We start from the raw sequence: 21,047 nt of genomic DNA, 5'->3' as shown, positions 1-21,047 counted from the left end.
ATGGGACGTATTTAAACGGCTAATTGAAGTGTAATGTGCCCAGATTTTATTTCCATTATAAGCGATAGTGACACGTGAGAGCATAAACGCACAGACCATTAAATGAGCTCAATGAATTAATTTTAATGCCAACACGTGTGTGTGTGTGTGTGTGTGTGTGTGTGTGTGTGTGTGTGTGTGTGTTTCTAAATGGTTGACTCTTTTGAGTGTTTGTCTGTGCATATGTGTGCAAAAAGCGCTGCCTTGCTACACGTGTGCTTTTGCCCGTGTGCTTTTGTTCATGTAGGTGCCTCTTTTTCTTCTTCTTCTTCTTCTTTTTGTGCGAGTCTGCTTTAGTTTGAAAGCAGCACCATCCCAGTGCCAGTCGCTGCCTCCCCCTCATCAACCTGCTAATCACTGTGATTAGTGACTCATTTCATCATTACAGGTTTCATACCACACACTGCTTATTCTCAACACAACCGTTCCTAGAGAGAACTTCACACACACACACATATACAAGTACACACACACAGAAACACACAAAGGCCTGGCTGTTGATCACACACTCCGCCACCTTCACCCCTGCAGTCTGCCATCCATCACCGTGCCACTGGGGAAGAGAGGGAGAAAGGAGAGAGGAAAAGACTGGAAAGGGAAGAGAGAGAGAGACGGAACGACCAAAAGACAAAGGAAAGAGTGGCCACGTCTGTCTTTGCCTTGAGCTGGGCCTCTCTTAATCCCCATCATGCACACACTCTCGCAGCACCGGACGAAACAAGATATGTGAAACCAGAAAGCCTAAAAGGTAACCACTTCCTCGAGGGGCAGCTCGCACATATGCGCGTATAAATGTATATGCGGCGAGGTGCAACAGAAGCTACACAGAACTGTGTGAGGTCAGGTACATGTGAGAAGGTGCTGCAGACTTTCAGGCTCAAAGACACAAAGAAGCGCACAAGCGTGCATATAGCATAAATGAAAGAGTCTAAATATAGTCTGTTGACGGATCTGTATATTTTAGAATTATGATTATTATTATACATAGACTTTGTGGGCTTTTAGAGAGGGAGGCTTTTCTTAGATGTCCCTTTTAAAGAATGTTACAACTGACAAGAAGACTCATATGGAAGCTTTAAAATGCTCAAATACTCGTATGTAGAGCAAAATATGTGATATTTATTTATACTGAAATGCAACACATCCTTTTAAGCTATGTTGTTAATTTTAATAGTAAATGAGCTGGTTCTGCGTGACCTCCTGAGCCACAGCCACCCCAATAGGAGCACATGAAACAGCAGAAAAAATGACCTAACTTTGTTTAAAGAGGCATGTCTTCTTTAATGCAACACCCCCCCCCCCTCCCCCCAACTCAGTTTTATCGAGATTAACACTTTTTTTTCTATTTCAATCCCTTTTGTAACTTTAAATCTGCCACAGCTCCCATGACACCCACACACACATACACTATTGACTGGTTAAACTCAAATGACATCGGCAAACTTGCTTGTAGACAGTTGCTTATTAACACACCCAGCAGTTAAACAGAGACTTTTTTTTTTTTATTTGGAGTCATGTTTCCGTCCGCATGATGGATCAAAGTTTTGTATCTGCTCATTTTTAGCCCGTTTTGGTTTCTACACAGTCCTTGGGGAAATATCTCGGTTTTTAGCTGCTCCTGGAAATCCACCAGTTATTTCCTCACTCTGTCTGTCATGCATTTAGTGCAAAACTGTGGCTTTTTGCATATCTGCTGAAAACAGAGCAATGCTGTGTTTGATAATGGTGAAGTACTGCAGTAAAGCTGCAGGCCAGATACTTACACTATGTGATTATTTGTAGAGGGTGTTTAATTTTCTCTAGGCTCATCACTAGAATCAGTTTCACACTTCACATTAGGCTTTGGTGCATTGGCAAAACCTCCAAAGCTTACATTATGTGTGTGCTAAGACCCCCACCCTCCCTGAACTTCAGCCACTGCCTCCTACAAGCACGTTCAAAACAAAAGTGATATCAGTCGCAGAAGACCTGAGAGCTGCTTGTCTTCGTGGTTGTGAGCATGTATACATTCTGTATATAGCTTTGCATCTGCAAAGGCATAAGGCTGTCTTTGTACATATTTCCTCTGCTACATCTCGCCCATGTGGTGTGTGTCACAAGTCGAGCCAAAACACCTAGTTAGCTTTTTGTTTCTGATAGCTGTTCCCACATCTGTGTTTCGATGGCACCTTGTCCAGCCTGCTCTGAACGATCCAGCCAGGCAGACTGAGCCGAACCCTCCCCTCGTGCCAAGAGACCGCCAAAATAATAATCCCACCCCAGGTCAGAGTACATTAACAGTCTCTTTTATGAGGTAGCGTACCCCCAGAGGCATTCAGGGGTGGGGTTGAGGGGGGGTCACACCTTTAGAACAATGAAGACTGTTTCCTGAAGGCTCTGAAGCAAATAAATCCAGCCTGTGGGGACCTTTGGAGGGCGCATGGTAGTAGCTGTAACTTCTCAGCAGTAGATAAGTTTTAAATTCTAATGTTCCCGAGTCCCCCCACTGTGTGTGTCTGCGGCTACAAAAAGGTCCACACATGAAATAAAAATTAGCTTTCAAAGGAAATGTATTAGCTGAGTATTGAGAGGGCTACTGCACAAATCAGGGCAGGAACAGGTGGGGAAGAAAGATACTAAAGCAAAGAAAGCCAAGTCTAGACTGCAGTGGCAGGGCTATAGGGTTGTAGTGAGCTAATCCTAACCAGCACTGCCTCGTCTGTCTTCAACCAGCAACACCTTGTAATGGAGAAGTGTGTGTAGGAGGAGGTGGGGACTGGTCTGCATCATGTTCCAGTTTAGAAAAAAAGTGGATAGACTTTCCTGCAGAGTCTGTGTGTGTGTGTGTGTGTGTGTGTGTGTGTGTGTGTGGTGGGGGGGGGGGCACATGTTGTCAAAACCTCCCACCATATGGGCTGTTTTACCAGGTGACCCAGTGGACTGCATTACTGGGTGACAGAGATGCATGGCAAAGGCTCATCCATCTCCACATCTGCAGAGAGGATGGAGTGGGGGGCATCGTAGATGGATTGGATGCAAATTGGTGTGAAGCTCGTGCACAGAGTATTTTTCTTTTCTCTCACAGAAGTAGCAGCACACGTGACTACAGCAGCTCCCTGTTTCTCCATATGTGGCACCTCGCAAAGCTACCGAATATGTAAATGTGCCGCTCATAGACGAAAGTTCCCCGCTTTATCTTTTTTTCTTATATTGTAGTACAACTCATTAAACGAGCTCTTTTATTTGTCTCCTTTCTTGAACTGAGGATTAATTTCACTGAAGGATAAAAACAGCACATACTCTTTACCCCCCCCCCCCCCCCCAACAGCAGTTTTCCTTCCTCTTTGCTGGTCTCTCCCACGCTTATCTTTCACTCCTACACAGTCTCTACTCTAACACCCCGTGACTGTACAGTAAACCTGTCAGGCTCTTTTTCTTTTTCTTCCTTTCTTTTTTTTTAAATCGCTGACATATTCTGACAACAGCAGTGAGAAAAACAAAAATGATCTAATGCCAGATATTGTTTCAAAAAAATTAGATTAGGGTGATGTTTTAAAAAAAAAAAACCCTTAAAGCCTTAAAGCCGTGAAATAATTGCCAGACAGTTTTTTGAAAAATAAAGTGTTTATGAACCTTGTTTATGAAAGTTCTGATTTTTATTTACTTTTTTGCAATTTATTGCTTAAAATGTATTGCACAATGTATTTAGATTTTTCAGAGAGGGGGGAAATCACACTGATAATGCTCAAAAACTCATAAAAGCTGTATGTATAAAATATAATGCATCAGGCATTAAGGGTTAACCGCATTTTTGCATTAAATGTATACATTGTGAATGGTATTGCAACTGATTACACAGCTTTGTCTGCACAGGGTTTTTTTTCATCAACTAAATGATTTCGGGTTGTAAATACATAAGAAGCATGTGCAGATGCTCCCTCATAGTCTCAGAAATTGATCTGTATCATTGCCACCTCTTTTTCTTTTTTCTACAGCATCTTCAAAGTGTGGCCTGAGTTTAAGGCCGTAACGGCAAACAAAAAAGTCCAAAAAGCAGCCCGTCGGCAAACAAACTGAGAAAGGGAAGAGGAGGAGGGCGAGGAGTGGGGGTGAGGAGAACGGAGGGGGGCCATGTTTACCTCACTTCTCTTGGGGCACTGCTTTAGGGTCGGAGGAGGGGGCTGGCTTCACCAGGGGGAAAGGGTGGTTATTTCTAAAAGGGAATGGGGGGTGGAGTGCTGTGGGGAGTACTTTAGGAGAAAGGGAGAGGGGGGATATAAAGATTTATACTTGGGGGAGGCCAAGGTGCTGTAGACCTCCTTCCCTTCTTTTCAGCGAGACTTGTTTTCATTTGTCAGAAGGTCCAGTAAAATCTGAGGAACAAACGCTCACCCTCGAACACTCAGATTATCGCACGTTCGACTCCCTTTTTGTAAACTGTTAAACTCTTCACACGACATTCGCACCTAGACACAGTTCACGCGGTGTTACTGCCACACATGTGGACCCAAGAAACTACAAGTCATTCGTGGCAGCCGAGCAGAAATGAAGATTTGAGCACGAGCTGCCTCCTCTCCTTGCAGCTTTACATTCAGGGTATTTCTCTTACATTCAAAGAAGGGAGAGGTAAACGAGTAATTAAGAATTCAGCTCTACAAAGTGTTTTTTCATGGCCTGACTTTTTATCATTTTGATAAATCGTGTTCTCAAAACAGCGTGGATTTCAAACAATCTCACGGTTAAGGGAACGATACGTGACTAGACAGTGCCAAAATGAGCTGCCTGTTTGTTATTTAGCTCCACACAGACAAAATCAGTTTAACTCTGGCAAACACCTTCGACAAGCCTCCTCACCCCTTAAACTCTTTCTCTCACACACACACACACACACACACACACACACACACACACACACACACACACACCAAAGGCCTCTTCCCAACAAAGCAGCAGAGGAGCGCGAGAGGCAAAGAAATAGAGAAAAAGGAAAATACACGCTTGACTAATCCTTGTATTCAGAGTCGGTAGTGCCTTCCCCTCCCTCTCCTCTGACCATGTGTGTGTGTGTGTGTGTATGAGACAGAGAGACAGAGAGAGAAACTGGCACTCTCTAACCTTGACATTTTAGCATCATGGGGGCGATGAATGAAAATGACCACAATAAACGTCGAAAGGGAGGAGGGAGACGAGGGAGACGATCATAAGAGAGCAGAGAGGCTCAAATGGTGAAGGAGCAAAGATCTATCTATCTATGGACATAGATATAGAGGGCAAAAAGTGTGTGAGTGTTGTTTTTGTGTGTGTGTGTGTGCGCGCGAGTGTCACTGTGTGTGTCCTAAGTCAGCAGCAGCAGCAGCAGGGAAGGAATGGGATCTTTGCTCTAAACAGCCTGCTGGTTATTTAAAGGCCTCGGGGCCTGTGCTAGATTGATGTTGTTTTCTTTCAATCAAGGAGCCGTGTGGGACGCTCTCATGCTGCAGACTGCACGCATAAACACTCTTTACTGCTCTTGTAGGGAGGAGGACAGGCCGAGACGCTGTGTCTGCATCCGCCTGTCTCTGCATCCGCCTGTCTCTGTCCCCGTGTGTCTCCGTCGGTCTCACAGATTGATGGGAACTTTTCATAAACCCAACACAGCTTTAGGACAACCGACATATTTCTCAGGGGGTCCTGATGCTGACGCGGGATGCCATATTGGCAGGTTTTTTCCTTAAAATGCATCCATGTGCACATTGACTAAACGTTTTTTCACCCCATCCCGATTTCTCAGTTGTACCAACGTTATTCTTGTGCAGTTTTTGCTTCTTGCTAACACGTCATTAGCATGTTGTTTTGGGGTTTTTTCTTCTGTTCTGTGTAAAGGAAATAGCGTTTCGAGGTTAAAGTCCTACACAATGACTATTTTTCACCCTAATAAGCCTTCATTACTCATCCTGTAGTCATCTGTATCACAGCCTCATGTCTGATTGATATCCTCTTACACTGAGTTCACCTATTAACACTCATCTCTGGTGACCTATTACAAAAGTGCACATGTGTTAGCAAGGTTTATCCTTTCATTTGTTACAGAAAAACACTTTTTTTTTGGATCTCTGATTGTTTTTTTGAATAATATACTACACACACGCAGACACACACACATGCACACACGGACACTGACTCAGATTCATTTCCTGAATGCTTACTTAAACTTTAATCAGCTCTTAGATCGTGAGGTTTATGTTTACAGATAAGGAAGATGTGTCCTTATGTGACTTTGCAAATAGATTTAGAGCAGTATACACACTCTCAGCCACACCTTTCTAGTTGTAATGTACTCACAACTAGAAAGGACTAGAAGTTTCTCTAATGGCCGGTCTATCTCCTTAAGGCACAAGTATGAAACATAAGGCCCAGGGGGCATAATCAACCCGGCAATGACTCCAGTCTCGGCGACTAGGCAGCTTTGGAAAATGTAGAGGAGTGCATAAATTCTGATGTTTTAAGTGTATTTTCCTATTGATACCCCCTCACCCCCATACACACACACACACACACACACACAAACACACACACACACCATCCACCACCACTCCATTAATTGAGATTTAAGACAAGATGTCTTTTGTTTTATAGTTGGTTCACAGGAAAAAAGGATATTTTCTGTGAATTAATGATTATATATTTTATAATTACAGTCTGCAAAATGAAGTTCCCGAACTGTTTCTGTAATTTTACACCTTTATCATGTAGTTTTTACTGGTCCAGCCAATTTAAGATCAAAGTGGCCTGCATGCGGTCCACGACATAAAATGAGTTTGACGTCTCTGCCTTAAGGCTTATACAGAGTAAGAAATAAAAAGTGAGGTTATAAAATGCCCAAAGGCCTATCAGAAAAGTATGTTTTATTTACCCACTGCAGACTTCACCTGCAGATGTTGAATGGATTCTGAATTACGTCTTCAATTTCCCCTGCTGCCCCAAGTATTTGCAATCTAAGACAAACTACACCTATCCAGCTGTCAAGGCAAGGGAGAATCTCAAAACTGTCCTCAGCTTTTCCCCACAAGCAAAAGATTCATGCTCACATTTTTAAAATATAAGTAATCGATGCGTCATACACCACACACACGCACACACACACACTAATGACTCGGCCAAGCAACTCTCCCTTCAGATATTTTATTCCAGAAAATACCAAAGAGGGGAAAAATATTAAACATTTGTTAGTTGAGCTCTCTCTGTATGGTGCGCTGACACGCCGCTGTTCAGGAGACAAACTGTTTCAACTCCTGTGGGCAGAGAGCTTCTATAAATCTATGACCTGAATTTCAACAGGAGATATTTTCACAGAGAATCTTAATAGAGAAAGACAAAAAAAAAAATCACACAATGTTATGTGCGACACATTTGACTGTGTAAATGAGAAGCCAGTAGTTGTTTTCTATCAGGCAGCAATCACAGCTGAAAGTGCGAGTAAATCTGAGTGTTCCTGTTGTGACAAATAGATTCTGGCTTCGAGAAAACCTCTCTGTGTAAATACATAATCTATGATTTTAATATTGCTCCTCACTGTTTCTCTAAACTAGTCATCACTTCGAGACGATTCACTTCAATTCATTTTTTATAGCGCCGGATTACAACTGTTGACTGATGGCATTTATGCTGTAAGGTAGAGACCCTAAAGTAGGGTCAACGGGGGGTCAGCTAAGCAACAGTGGGGAAGAAAAACTCCCTCTTAACAGGAAGAAACCAGGGAGAACCAAGCTCAGGAAGGAGAAGCAATCTGCCATAATCTGCTGGGAATTGATGGAAAAGTGGTAATAAAGGGAGAGCATAAGAGCAAATGTGAGCAAGCTCCCGGTCACACTGCCGTCTGGTCGACAAAGAAGCCACACCGAGATCTCGTTGTGTTACACAGAAGCTGAGGTCTGCTTTCAGGACGATTAAGAAGTTGAAGATGGGCATGTGCAAAAGTTTTCAGAGGTGCTGCAGGAGACGACCTCAGGTAAACTTAAATCGAGTGTGATCTTTGCTTTTCATGAGCAGAGTTAGTGGATTTTTTGAGGGCAGTTTGTGTCTCTGATATGGATTTCACTGTGTAGTCTCTATTCATGAGATGAAGAATGATTCTGCACAGATTATTCTAATTCATCTACCAAAGCCACGTTCTTTTAGTTGAAGACAAGACCACATTTGACCGTTAAATATCCATGCACATCAACAAATAGCTGCAGTTCATTTTTATACTGTTGCATCAAAGCAAGAAGGTCCTAGGTTTGAACCACAAGCTGGCTGAGGCCTTTCTATGTGTGGTTTTCAAGTCCTCCCGATGTACTTAAGCTTCCTCCCACAGTCCAAACACATGCATGTCAGGTCCACTAGTGATTATAGTGTCCTAATGCGTCAATGTGAGCGTGAATGGTTGTCTGCTTCTCTTCAACATGTACCCTGCCTTTCGCCCATTGACAGCTAGGATGGGCTCTGGGCCCCTGAAGCAGAAGCAAGAGGATGGACAAATGGACTATTTGCATTCACATGTGATGATTATAGGAATAGCCTGCTGCTCTGCAGGTTGGGGACAGACTACAACACCTTTAAAGGTTACCGGTTAGTCAAAGAGGTGGTAGTCTACTCCTGAGGACTCTAAATATTCCATTATTCCCAACATCTTTTGGATCTCCATGGCAACTAACACACACACACATGGGCACATGCACAGACACACATAATAGTCTCTAAAGAGCATAAAAGGGGGGTATAACTCAGTTTACTTGTGAGCTCTCTGTACTTGACTGCACTGCTGAGTCTCGCCATTGTTTTTTCCAGCCAATTAGGCAGCACCGCTGCAAAGGCCAAATGAGACCTGTTACTATTATCTAACAGCTTACCTTTTTATAGACCTGCATGTTATAGATACTGCCAGCTGAAATGCAGGGGAAATTATTACAGTCATGGTGGAAAATAACTGGAACGGATTGTGGGACGTGTTGGATGAAATGGCTCAGGTGAAAGAAAAGGTTGGTGAACGCGCACACAAACACACACGCATATAGAGATGCGCACACGCCTTCGTCGCAGCAGTATCCCCTGCGCCTTTTTCTTTCTCATCGACCACAGCTATTGACGTACTGAATGTTGGAAGGCTGAGTCAATAAACAAGAGGAAAAGCTTTTTGAAGCGAGAGTGCCTGAAAGGAAGAGAGGATCCAGGATGCATTTGTACGCATGCGTGCGTGGGTGGGTGTGTGTTGAGTGCATGCATTCATGTGTCACCTGCACATTTCTTTCCTCTCTCTCCCTCTCTGAAGTGACTTCGTCCACACTGTCTCTCTCTCTTTCTCTACTCACGTCTCCTGTCCTCCCTCTAGACTCATAGAGCTGAGTCGTTAATGTTTAATGCTCACTCAGGAAGCAGACACGCTCATGAGAGAGGCTCCCTGGCACACACGTATGTACGCGTACACACACTCACACATCCTACATCCACCTAGCAACGCCATCCTCATTAACAGCCTGAGATTTGACCTTTCACCTCTAGACCAGATGGCTGATGTTTTCATTCTGGAGGGAGAAGAAATGAACCAGGAGTGGCTCCACATTTTACAGCGTCACAAGAATGATGGAGGTGTTGGTTTGTCACCAGGAGGAATCAGAGAGAGCTGCTGCTGAGACTGCTCCTCTAGTTGCATATCGTTTGGGAAGATTTTTCTAAGGCCACACTTTATAACATCAAATTATACCTGTGAGATAAAAGTGTTCAAAATATTCTCTTCCTTTTATGGTTCAACTGTTCAAAGTTTGGTGTGAAACAGGCCTGAGTTTGGAGTAAAGTGTCTCTGACTCCCAGCACTGTGACGAAGTCCAGATCCAGCTCCAGGTCTTTGCCACTTTACACATCAAAAGACTCCACAAATCACTCGGTTTGGACAAGAGGCAGCATTTGCACAAGGCTGAGAGTAAGCAGGCGTCAATGAGTGAGAGGTTTCATTGTTTAAAAGAAAAGAAAGTGTGTGTGTGTGTGTGTGTGTGTCTGCGTGTGCACACGTGTGTGCGTATGTGGTGTTAAAAAGCGACCGAGACAATGACTGAAAGCAGGCCTGTGTACGTGCCTGAGCGCATGTTCATGCATGGTTAATGGTAAGGCAATGGCACCCTCAGGTGGTGGCAGGACCGTGATGGAGTTATCTCCATGTTTGCGTGCTCACGATTGATAAACTTTATTTATAGAAGTCATTCAACATGTACAATGTTTCGACAAGCATCCTGTGACCAAGTAGTTATGACTCCCATTAAATAGAAACCGACAAAAAATCCTTCTCTCATACGAGAATAGTGACAGAAACAAAGATAATCATGAACCAAACTTCATAAAATTCAAATAAAAACAAACAAACATGTTTAACGAAAAATAATTACCCGTCATTAGTGTACAGCGACAAGTTGTTAGGGTGTAAAGTTTGTGAACATTTTATTGACCCTTAAAGGTACAGTACATAAAATCTCACCAATAGGTGTCAGTAAAGTAGACAGAACATGCATACGCTTTATTTATTTATGTATTTATATTTAAATACTTGGCAAAAATATTGAATTAAATAGCAGGTACCAATTAAATATTTTATTTTTTGTTAAACAATAGTGAGTGGTCCTAGATAGTTTTCCAGAATGTGTGTGTATGTGAGTCAAAGTTTTGCTTTGATGGATGTTTACCAGACTGGATTCGCTCCAGAGTGTTTCAATCAGTATAAGTGAAACTTTCTTTGAAGTCGGACTTGGACACTTGAATAAACTTGAATAAACTCCAAGGAACTCTAATAGAAGAGTGGGAATCCAATCAAACTATTTATCAGATGGAAAGTGAGATTTTTAGGAAGCTTAAGCCCAATAACTTAGTTGGCACAACATTAGTTTATAACCAGCTGTTGTTGTTTAGTTGACTCATTGTCAGCTGTCTGGAGGTGGGAGGGTTACATGTCTAATCTGCTGACAATAAGTAATTGTTACAATATCGGGAATACATTTTCATATTTTTGCACATTTTTGTGAATTATAGGCCTGATTTCAGTTCAGGAGGTGAGGCTTGAGGTGAGGAGGATGGCATGGCCCCCCTGTTGTAGCCATACTGACCTGTCAGTTCCTGCCTTTCTTTCCACCTCATGCTCTCTGCCTTAATCCTCTGTCTTGTGTGTTTACGTGTGTGTGTAAACACACATGACAGTCCCATGGTTTATTGGGGATATGATATGAGATATTTGGAGACTTAATCAGAGCAAATATTTCAGTTGAAGACAAATAAACTGCATCCCAAAAAAGAGACCAACCACCACACTTTAGAGACTATATTGAAAGACCTGCTTGGAGAAAATGTTGAGGGGTTGTCCAAGCAGTGACGTGCTGAGCGTAAAGGCTCCAGGATTTATAGAAGCACTCAGGGGAACTTTGTAAAAGGGCCTTAGAACTGGTCAGAAGTTCACAAATGGAATGAAGCTTGCAAGCAGCAACTACAGGCAGTCAACCAGAGCTGCATCGCATGCTAAAAATGTAACATGCCTCATTCCCCTTACGGCATGTACCAAAACATTCAGTGCTAATTTATTGGTCTATTTAAGCTTCAAAATATCCAGCTCTCTCTCAAATATAACATATTATTACTTCACAAATCAGTAAATACTAAAATTTGGCAGTATTTTAAAGGAAGCATTTTGTAGAATTGGCTAAGATAGAATGATAAACAAAGATACCCATTGCTGCTGATCTACACAGTTCAGAAAACTAAGAAAAAGATGGTTTTACATTGGAAATAATATTCCTCCGTACTAACATAAGATTATAAGGATATCTCATTTTAAATATTTTTATATGCAAAGAGCACCATTCTTATTTCAGCATCAAAGCGAATTAGTGAAATAGGACCTAAAGGTTTAGATGACATCATACAATGGATATTACAATGGAAATAGCTGGGAGACCCAAATTCTTCTACTTTAAGTATTTATTTAATCAAGACCAGTTTAAGCCATCTGTATAAAAAAAAGTATATATTATTCAACAAAGGTTGAAGGGACGGGGGGAGTACTAGTAGAAAAACTAGAGGATCCGCAACAGGGCCTTGAGGGACACCATAACAGTCACATGGTTACTGGTGCAAAAAAGAAAAAGGACATAGGATGATGTAGTAAAAATATTTTTTATTAGTAGAGAAAAGTCAATGGCAGATAATCTCAGAACTGGTAGATAAACAAAAAAAATTAATGAAAATGTGTAATTCTATGGATGAAATCCCAAGATGAAGTCCTGAAAACAGCTCAGCACTAAGCTATGGGTTAGTGATAGTACCTGAGTGGAAATCTCACCAGCCTGAAGTGTACAAATATGTGTTTTTAATCAAATGGCAGCAGATGTGTAATCAGCACTACTTACCAAGTCGCCTCTGTAACAGTGAAAACCTTCCAAAGAGCTTCTCCCAGCATCGCTGCATGTGTTACTTCACTCTCTTTATACTTTTTGCTTCTCCTCCTTCTTTTCTGTCTTATGCACAGACATATACTCCAAGAGAATCACGCTGCAGGAAAAAAAGAGGCAGAGACAGAGAGATTAATTTTCCATTTGTCAACTTGGACCGCATTTAATTTTGCCATTTAAGTCAAAGGACATGGCTGGAGAGGCTGGTGGTGTGTCATGACGCAGTGTGATTCCAGAGACAGCTCTGCTTATGAGAAAACTCAACCACGATGTCTGTTCAGTATGACCTGAATCTTTAGATCTGGCTCTGTCTGTGTGTTGTGTGTGTGTGTGTGTGTGTGTGTGTGTGTGTGTGTGTGTGTGTGTGTGTGTGTGTGTGTGTGTGTGTGTGTGTGCGTGCGTGTGTGTGTGTGTGTGGGTCCTCTTTTCTCTTTAATCAGAGAGTGAGTGAAGCAGAACAGCGTGGTGGGCTGAGTTGAGGAGCCTTTCTGTTGGTCTGGCTGGCATTCCTACCCTACTATAACCAGCTCCGGATGTTTTCCTGTCTCTAAACAAAGGATGGATTAATGTGTGTATCTCTTCATCTCACTGTAATCATCTCATCTCACATTACCAACAAAGGACCACCTAAATTCAGACATAGTTAGCTGGATAAAAACCACAAACTGCTATGAGCTCTGAGTGTAAAATGACTGTCTCCTCATTATGGAGACAAGCAATGATGCATCCAGCCTTCTTCATCTTTACCTGTTATTCCTCTTCTACTGTTTTCTTCTTGTTCCTCAATCTTTTATTCTTTAGTACCTGTAATTTGTTTATGTATTACTTGCACACCTTTCCACACCTTCTTTCTTTCTATATTATCTTTTGTTATTTTTTTCCCTTTATTGATTTCCTCATATATATCCCCTGACAGTTCAAAGCAAATAAGCAGCAGAACCATTAATACATACGGTAAGAAAGGTTGTAAATCGTAAGCCACTCTTAAGATTATAATATTTGGCTTTGGTCACTCTTACAGCAAGTATCTGAAGTAAAACCGCATTTTGCCTATATCAAACAACCATATAATTTGTTTGGGGGGCGAATAACATGCGTTGTAACTGTTGTGTCAGCTCTCTATGTAACTGATCCCATCCCCCAAGTGCTTGCTGTATGTATCTTATGTGGGTGTGGTCTGCCCTCTGGTGGCCATATGGGGAACTATCTCAGAGTAAAAAAAATCAATATCCCAACATTCCATTGGAAATCCACGTGCTGTCATATATAGTAATCCATGTTGTTCTGTTCACTAAAAAGAAGAATATGCAATTAAATCAACCATAAACACAATGAAGATTCAATATTTCACTGTCACCATTACAGCCACTTGCTTATTGTATCAAAAATCTGGTTAACATACAGGACCTTACAAAAGCCTTGAGCCATTTTTCTTCCAAAATATTCCAAGCCACTTATCACTGACATGAATCAGTGGGATGAACTGCGTTGTGTTCATCAGTGGCAACAGGTTTTATGGACTAATTAATCCAAATTTTATATTTTTGGTTCAAATCATTGTCATTATATATTAAGGATGTCAGGAGAGAGGTCTGCAACCATCTCTAAAACATGGTGGAGGCTCTGTCATCATTTGGTGCTGCATTTCAGCCAGTGGTGTTGGAGATCTTTTTTGGGGGGGGATTATGAACACAGAAAAGTCCAGTGAGATTTTAATCTGCGATGCAACCCATCTGGCAAGTGTCTGGTTGGTAAGGGCTTCATTTTTCAGCATGACAATGATCCAAAACACACTGCCAATGCCATAAAAGCACAACTGGACAGACAAGCACACAATATAACACTACCAACCATGAATTGGCCTCCCCAGAGCTCAACATTATTGAAGCAGTGTGGGATCATCTTGACAAGAAACATAACAGATGACACCCAAAATCCAAAGAAGAACTTTGAATGTCCTTCAAGAAGCCTGGATAACTATTCCTGGAGCTTTATTAAAGAAATTACTAGAAAGCCTGTCAAAAAAAGTTCAGGCTGACTTTCAAGCTTGTTAGAATGCAAACTCGGTTTTCCACTTATACACTATATTTCCATTTACACGAGTTTAAATAAATCACTGCACACATTTCCTATTTTCCCATCAAAATATAAAGAAATAAGGGATGGCTCGGGGCCTCTGCACACTGCTGTTTGTTGGTATATAGACTCATCTCACTGCCGATCAGCCCCAAAGCAGTAGCAGACCCCTTTGTCGTGTTTTGAGATAACTTTAATAGATTTAGACTCATTCTGAATAGAGTATTGGATGGCAACTAGCCAACATCCTAGTTGGTTTTGTCTGTATCGAGCTGATCGATTACTTGTGTGTAGTCAGCACCTTTGATGTGGTTTCATTGTATTTTTATTCACGTCCAGAGTAAATTTATATGTTTGCCTTGCAATCCTCATTGATCATGAAAGCCTTGTAACTTCCATTTCAAAGAACATACTAGTGATTGAAGCTTCTTTATGAGGTATGGCTTTGTTTTGTTTCCTTGATGACACATACAGAATTCTTTTTAAATCATCAAATATGTGAGATGAAAATCTATGTTTTAAAAAAAACTCATTCTGTTTGATGTTGCATAAAGTTTTATATTTAAAAGAAAGTCTGGATGTTGTCCCACCATCTGCAGAAAAAGCAAAATCATGTAAATGGCTTTGCTGCAAGATAGCTGATTAAAGTAAATGTACATCCCCCTTTGTCTCTTTCTCTCCTAATTGATTGCCTGGCTTTTGAGACAAGAAGAAAATAAATATCTTTAAGCCAAGATACTTTAGTTGCACAGAAAACTAAAACGGTTTCCCCCTGCCAACGCCAATACACTATACTGCAGTTTTAAAGAGGCAATGTGGGCCAACACTAAAATTTAGTGAGATCTTCCTTTGCACATGCTCCACTACTGCTCAATGAAGTTTCATGACATTTACTTTTTGTGTAATGTTGATGACAAACAGAAAGATTGAAAGCATACCTTCACTGACAGCATCCACAATAGTTCGTGGCAAGACAACATCCCTAAACCTTCAGACCGTGTCATTTTTACTTGTGTTAGATTGTTCTTCCAAGCGGCCTGCAGCAGATCAGCAACCTGACCAAGATGTGCTCTGCTTTTTTCCCTAGGACACCAGTGATTGCATGCTGGAGCAGCAGGTTGAGTGTCGTGGATGACAACAGACAAGACCAGTAGCGTTGTAGGGATGGAGCTGGACTCAAGGTGGTTGTTGTCCAAGATAGAGACAATACTGGACAATAAACTCTCATCGAGTCCATGGTTTGTTGGTCAGACAGGAGCGCATTGCCCAAATGCACCACTGAATGACACAGGAAGTCATTTCTTCCTATGGCCATCACTATGTATAACTCCTCCATCTACACAAGTACACACTGCAATAGTTGCACGCACTTAAATGGCCTGTAAATGGCCTGTATTTATATAGCGCTTTATTAGTCCCTAAGGACCCTTAAAATCACATCGTCTACAAAGAAAAGTTCCAATTACAGTTTTTTCTGAATGCTTAAACCCTAACTGTGATTCCTGTAGCACAATCTCTAAAACTATTCAGACTTATAGCAAAACCACTCACTGAGTTTGCAAAACTAAAAGCACAAAAACTGCTTTGCACTCAGTTTGCAATTTTGTAACACACACTTTGCAAAACTGTAGGCACAATTCACTGCACAACACTCAATTACCAAATTTCCAACACACTCCTAGCAAAAGTATACACATGTATGGCTATCATTAACACTAATTTGCCAACTGTCTGGCACACTTTCACATGTGAAAACTGTTTTAGATAATTAGTCCACTTTGCAATCAGCCTAAGCACTATGAACAGGCCACAGGTAAGCTGTCTATGTGGAGTACAATGGAAGGAGCAGTAAGAGTGAGAAGAGTGAGAATCAGAGGAGGCCGAGGGAGAGGACGTGGAGGTGAAGAAGTTGGAGGAAGAGGACGTGGAGGAGCAAGAAGAGGACGAGGAGAGGAAAGAGGAAGGGTAAGAAACAGAATAACTGATGACACCAGAGCTACAATAGTGGACCATGTCATCAACCATGGGATGACCCTGAGGGAAGCTGGCCAACGTGTTCAGCCTAAACTGAGCCGCTACACTGTGGCAAGCATCATTAGGACAATTCGAAATGAGAATCGGTAAGTACAGTCACTTTGCACTAAGATTTGTAGCACTGGATGGATCTATAACAGAAGTATGAGCTCAAACTGACATGGCCTACCTTGTGCACAGAGAAAGCAAAAGCCAGATGTGTTTTTCATTCATACCATCAGTGTGTAGTTGGTGAATTGTGTGCTTAGTAGATGATGGCTTGTGTGTACTGTTTGATACGGAAACACCATTTTTACAAAGGTGTGAAGAGTTAATCTAGCTGTGTTTGCTTTTGCAAGAGAACTAAAATGTTTTGATGATTGGGTGACAGGTTTTCTTATTTGTGTGAAGAGTTTTGAAAAATTAGCCAATAGTTACAAAAATGTGCTTAAGCAATCAGAAAAAACTGTAATATAACAAAGGGGGCACCTCAGTGTCACCCATATATATGTAATTTAGTGTAATATACAGGGATATTTATGATTAGAGCTATTTGTATTTATTACAGCGATTTTGTTATATTTTGTAACTTTGTAATATATTGTATTCTATTTAGTTTAGTTAGTTAGTTCTTATTGGATCAACTGTGACCACATAATTTCCTCTGAGATTATTAAAGTATTCTGATTCAGATGCTAATTAAGGAAATGAATGGATGTTCTTCCAAGTTTTGGCAACCAGGGAACAGGGAAATTAATTCTTCTGATTGACACACAACAAAAACATATATCCATCTTTCCTTATGGTAGGTTTATGACAATCACCTGTGATGATTCAGGCCCAGATGGTTACAACTGCAAAAGATTTAACTTTATGTAGAGGAAGGTCTGTATTTTTCCACCATAATTCAGTTAAAACATATGCAGACCCTGTAACTGTTGCACTGTTAAAGTCATTAAAACAATACCACACATCGGCCGTTAGTGGGCGCAATACGCTTGACTACTCGTTTTCATAAAGCTAGTTATATAGAGCACCACCACATTTACCTCACAATATTTCATTAATTATTAACTAACAGCAAATATGACAGCATCAGATGTTGTAGAAACACATCAAAAATCACTGTCTCTTCTGCTAATAACCAAATGTCAATGTAACCATAGTCCTAACTTGATTGTGGGCACCCATCAGATGTAGTTCTGACTACAGTTGATAAACATTTACTCACTAAATCTACTACAGCGTAACTATCCCTGCATGCAGTCACATAGGGAGCATTGCAGAGTCTGTGCTGCAGGATCGCAGTGAAACCTGGGTTTGGGCTCTGTTTGTAAGCAGTCAACACATTCCTGAAGAGAGTAAACCAGCAGCACTTTGAGCTACTGAGAGGGTAGCAGCCTGCAGCTGTTGTGCACAGCCAGCTTCAGGGGCCCAGGAATGCTGTCAAGCAGGATTGCGGTCATGGATGCTAATTAACCCAGCTGAAAATGAATATTCCCGATCAGCTGGTTCTTACGCTGTGAGGTTTTTTGTTCAGGTTGAATGGCTCAGGATGCCTATACCTCACAAAGGAGGGGGTGTGAGATTATCACGTTCCAGGGGCAATTAGAGATGTTTACCTGGTGCACTTTGAAGCTCTCTGCTGACAGAAGAATAGCTTCCTCTTGGCCACCCAAATTGGGTGGCAGGTTTTATTACAAAACCTGGATAAAAAGATGGTTTTGTGGTCTGTAAAAGATCACAAAAATAAGACTTAAAGGCATCATAGGCCATATTTAACTCCATATTATGAGGACAATGTAAAAATGCAAGTAAATCTTCACCTGTTATGTATCTGAAAAGTTGAGCAGGCTACAGCAGATGGTTAAATATAAAGATATGTGGCTGTTTTCTTCACACTATGGTGTTTTTATGTGTTTGAGTTCCCAGTGGCTCACACTTCACCTTCACTTACAGAGGTAATGATTGCAAACTGAACTGGGGGGGTTATATTAAAAGATACTTGTTCCACACCACAGGGTTTGTGGGCTTACACCACCTTGTTTGGATCAATGAATTCAATCATTTAGCTACAGACCTTTTTAAAAAATGTTTAGAAAATCGCGTCCTCTGGTGTCTCGGAGGTCCAGCGTGCTCAGTGCTGCCTTCACAGATTCTGGAAATGCACGAACTAACCGGAAAGACCACTTTTTTTTACCCTGAATATATTAGGCTATAAATTGGAGAAGGCGGGGTTAGAGGAAGTCTGCTTACTTTTTACATCTATATTTTTAAATGCTTACTTTTAAATATATATATATTTTGGTTTCATTATTTTTTTTTCTTCATATGCATCAAAAGACGACTAAACACGGCTGATTTAATATGATATTTTTATTAACAGGACATAATACATATCAAGTTGTTATTGTTATAAATATTTGTGTGTGTGTTTTGTTTGTTTGTTTTGCGATAGCATACATTTTTAAACCTTAATCCATTATCAGTAGTAGCTGTTATTTACTCAGCCTTTACTGACTACAGCAAGGATACAAATAGATCCCGACTGAGGGAGTTGGGGATTTCGTGCGGTACGTGAATGCATCCCAGAATCCCGTTTTTTTTTAAAGAGGGCTGATGTCATTTTCAAAACTTAACTCACACTCCTCAAGTCAACGCGGCGAGTCGCACACCTCCTGCTCTCTCGTGAAGTCCTCCCTCATGTCTGTCGGAGCGCACTGAGAAAAGAAAAAAGAAGTCGGGGAGGTGAAAGAAACACGAAGTTCTGTGGAAGAAGCGAACAGGGAGAATTTTTTAGAGCAGAAAGCCCGGGACCAGAGCCCCTCTCTCTGTGGGCAAAAGCGACTGAACTTTTTTTCTTTTTTTTTTTTCCTTCAAACGGGAAAAAAATGAATCGGAGCTTTAATAAGTCGCAACCTCTGCGAAATCCTAACTGCAACGCTGTGGAAGTGAAAAGCAAGGTGAGTGGAAACTTGAAAGCCCTGCTTGGTGGTGGTGTGGGTGGATAGGATTTTGGGGGGATTAAAATAATAATAATCATGATAAATGTTCACATGGCTGTCCCGTCACGGAGCCGGAGCTGGTCGGACGGTGTGCAGCCTACGCCACATAACTATTTCCGCTTTTCCCCCGTGAGTTGTGCGGGGAAAGTTGCAGGTTCTGGATGTTTCTCTCATTTGCAGTGATTGTTTGCTTCTTACTTCCTATCCAGATTTTGCTGATTTGACTCTTTCTTTCCCGATGCTGCTGTGGGTGGTTGATGGAGGGGGGCTGGGTAGGTGGGTAATGGGGTTGTTTTTGAAGCACCTAGCTCTCCAGATTTCCTACAGCAACAAAGTTTCCACCTGTTAAAGTCAGACGTTGCATTAGTTGCACTGAGTTTTTGTGTTCTTGCTACACAGTATCAGCCTAGCTCTTTGTTTTGGATCATTTTTTTAAACGCTGACAGACTAATGGACACACAAACATCAAGTGGATTGCCAAGATTTCAAGTGTTATGTCTCAATGGAGTGCCCTGATTTATGAAGCTTTTCATCTCAACACGTACACAATACATCCACATGAGTTATGCGGCTCTTATTTTAGTTTATACTGCAGAGGAAGAGTTTTATTTTTGTTTTGTTTTTTCGATACACAAGTGACTGTTTGTGTGGGCTCTGTGAAGAACTACCAGCTGACACTCATCACTTGTGAACCCCACAATGATTGCTGGTGACCTGCATTCTAATCCAGTGTTTCTGATTTATTTGTGAGATAATGCAGTATTCGCATGTGTTCACACCTGAGGGTTAGATTGAGAGATGGGCAAGTGGTGCAGAAGGTGACTCATTCACTCCTGAGTTGTTTCCACCTTTTGGCCGCCCAGTTTCAGTGGGGTGGTGGACAGATGGAGCACAGATGCTCTGATGGTGACAGGTGGGTGCGCATGTACTCACACAAAAACGGCCAAAAAGGCGAGTAGTGTTTGTGTGTGTAGGTGGGTTTTTTGTTCTTTTTGTTGTTTTGCCATTTCTTTTGCTGCAGGGTTTGTTCCACAGAGACAGGAGTGGTCACTCCGTGGCTGCCGCAGATTGTTTGTGGGTGGGACTGGCACGCCAGGAGCTCTGTGGCTAGAACAGACAGGTCCACCGGCGTCACCACGGCACACCGTCATGCCACCACGTCACACGTTTCCACTTTTGGATCAGATGTGACTCATCCCTCTCCGTCACGTCACTTTAAGTGGTTTCACATTTTGTTCTACTTCGTCAGGTTTTGTTTTGTTTTGATCCGTTTGGGGTGTGTTGGGAGCTCTAACCCCCGTCCCTCATGTTCCCTCATCTCCCTCAGTGAAGAAATCAAGCGTGTTAATGAAACAAAAGCTGATTATTTGGAGAGAAATAGCACACTGACAGTTGAGGACATTTGAATACCTGTAAAGGGAAATCTTATCTGTTACATAGCTCTGCCACAGTCTGGGCCTCTGAAGGCACAGAGGAGCAGGATCAGCTACAC

General features: G+C 41.7%; 1 protein-coding gene across 1 annotated transcript in view; it reads left to right on the top strand.

The window, feature by feature from the left end:
• Positions 1-19,135: 19,135 nt before the first annotated feature.
• The window catches only part of pard6gb (par-6 family cell polarity regulator gamma b), a 37,185-nt gene continuing 35,273 nt past the window's right edge, over positions 19,136-21,047 (top strand). Inside the window, exon 1 of the mRNA XM_085262305.1 lies at positions 19,136-19,513. Within this exon, the coding sequence (XP_085118431.1) occupies positions 19,442-19,513 (72 nt within the window). The 5' untranslated portion in view covers positions 19,136-19,441. The remainder of the gene's footprint in view (positions 19,514-21,047) is intronic.

Source organism: Mchenga conophoros, linkage group LG22, assembly GCF_057382185.1.
Source record: "Mchenga conophoros isolate Kocher_MC1m ecotype Shallow Benthic linkage group LG22, M_conophoros_male_GT1.1, whole genome shotgun sequence".
NCBI lineage: Eukaryota > Metazoa > Chordata > Actinopteri > Cichliformes > Cichlidae > Mchenga > Mchenga conophoros.
The sequence above is the reverse complement of the archived record's forward strand: the minus strand, read 5'-3'. Positions and strand labels throughout refer to the sequence as shown.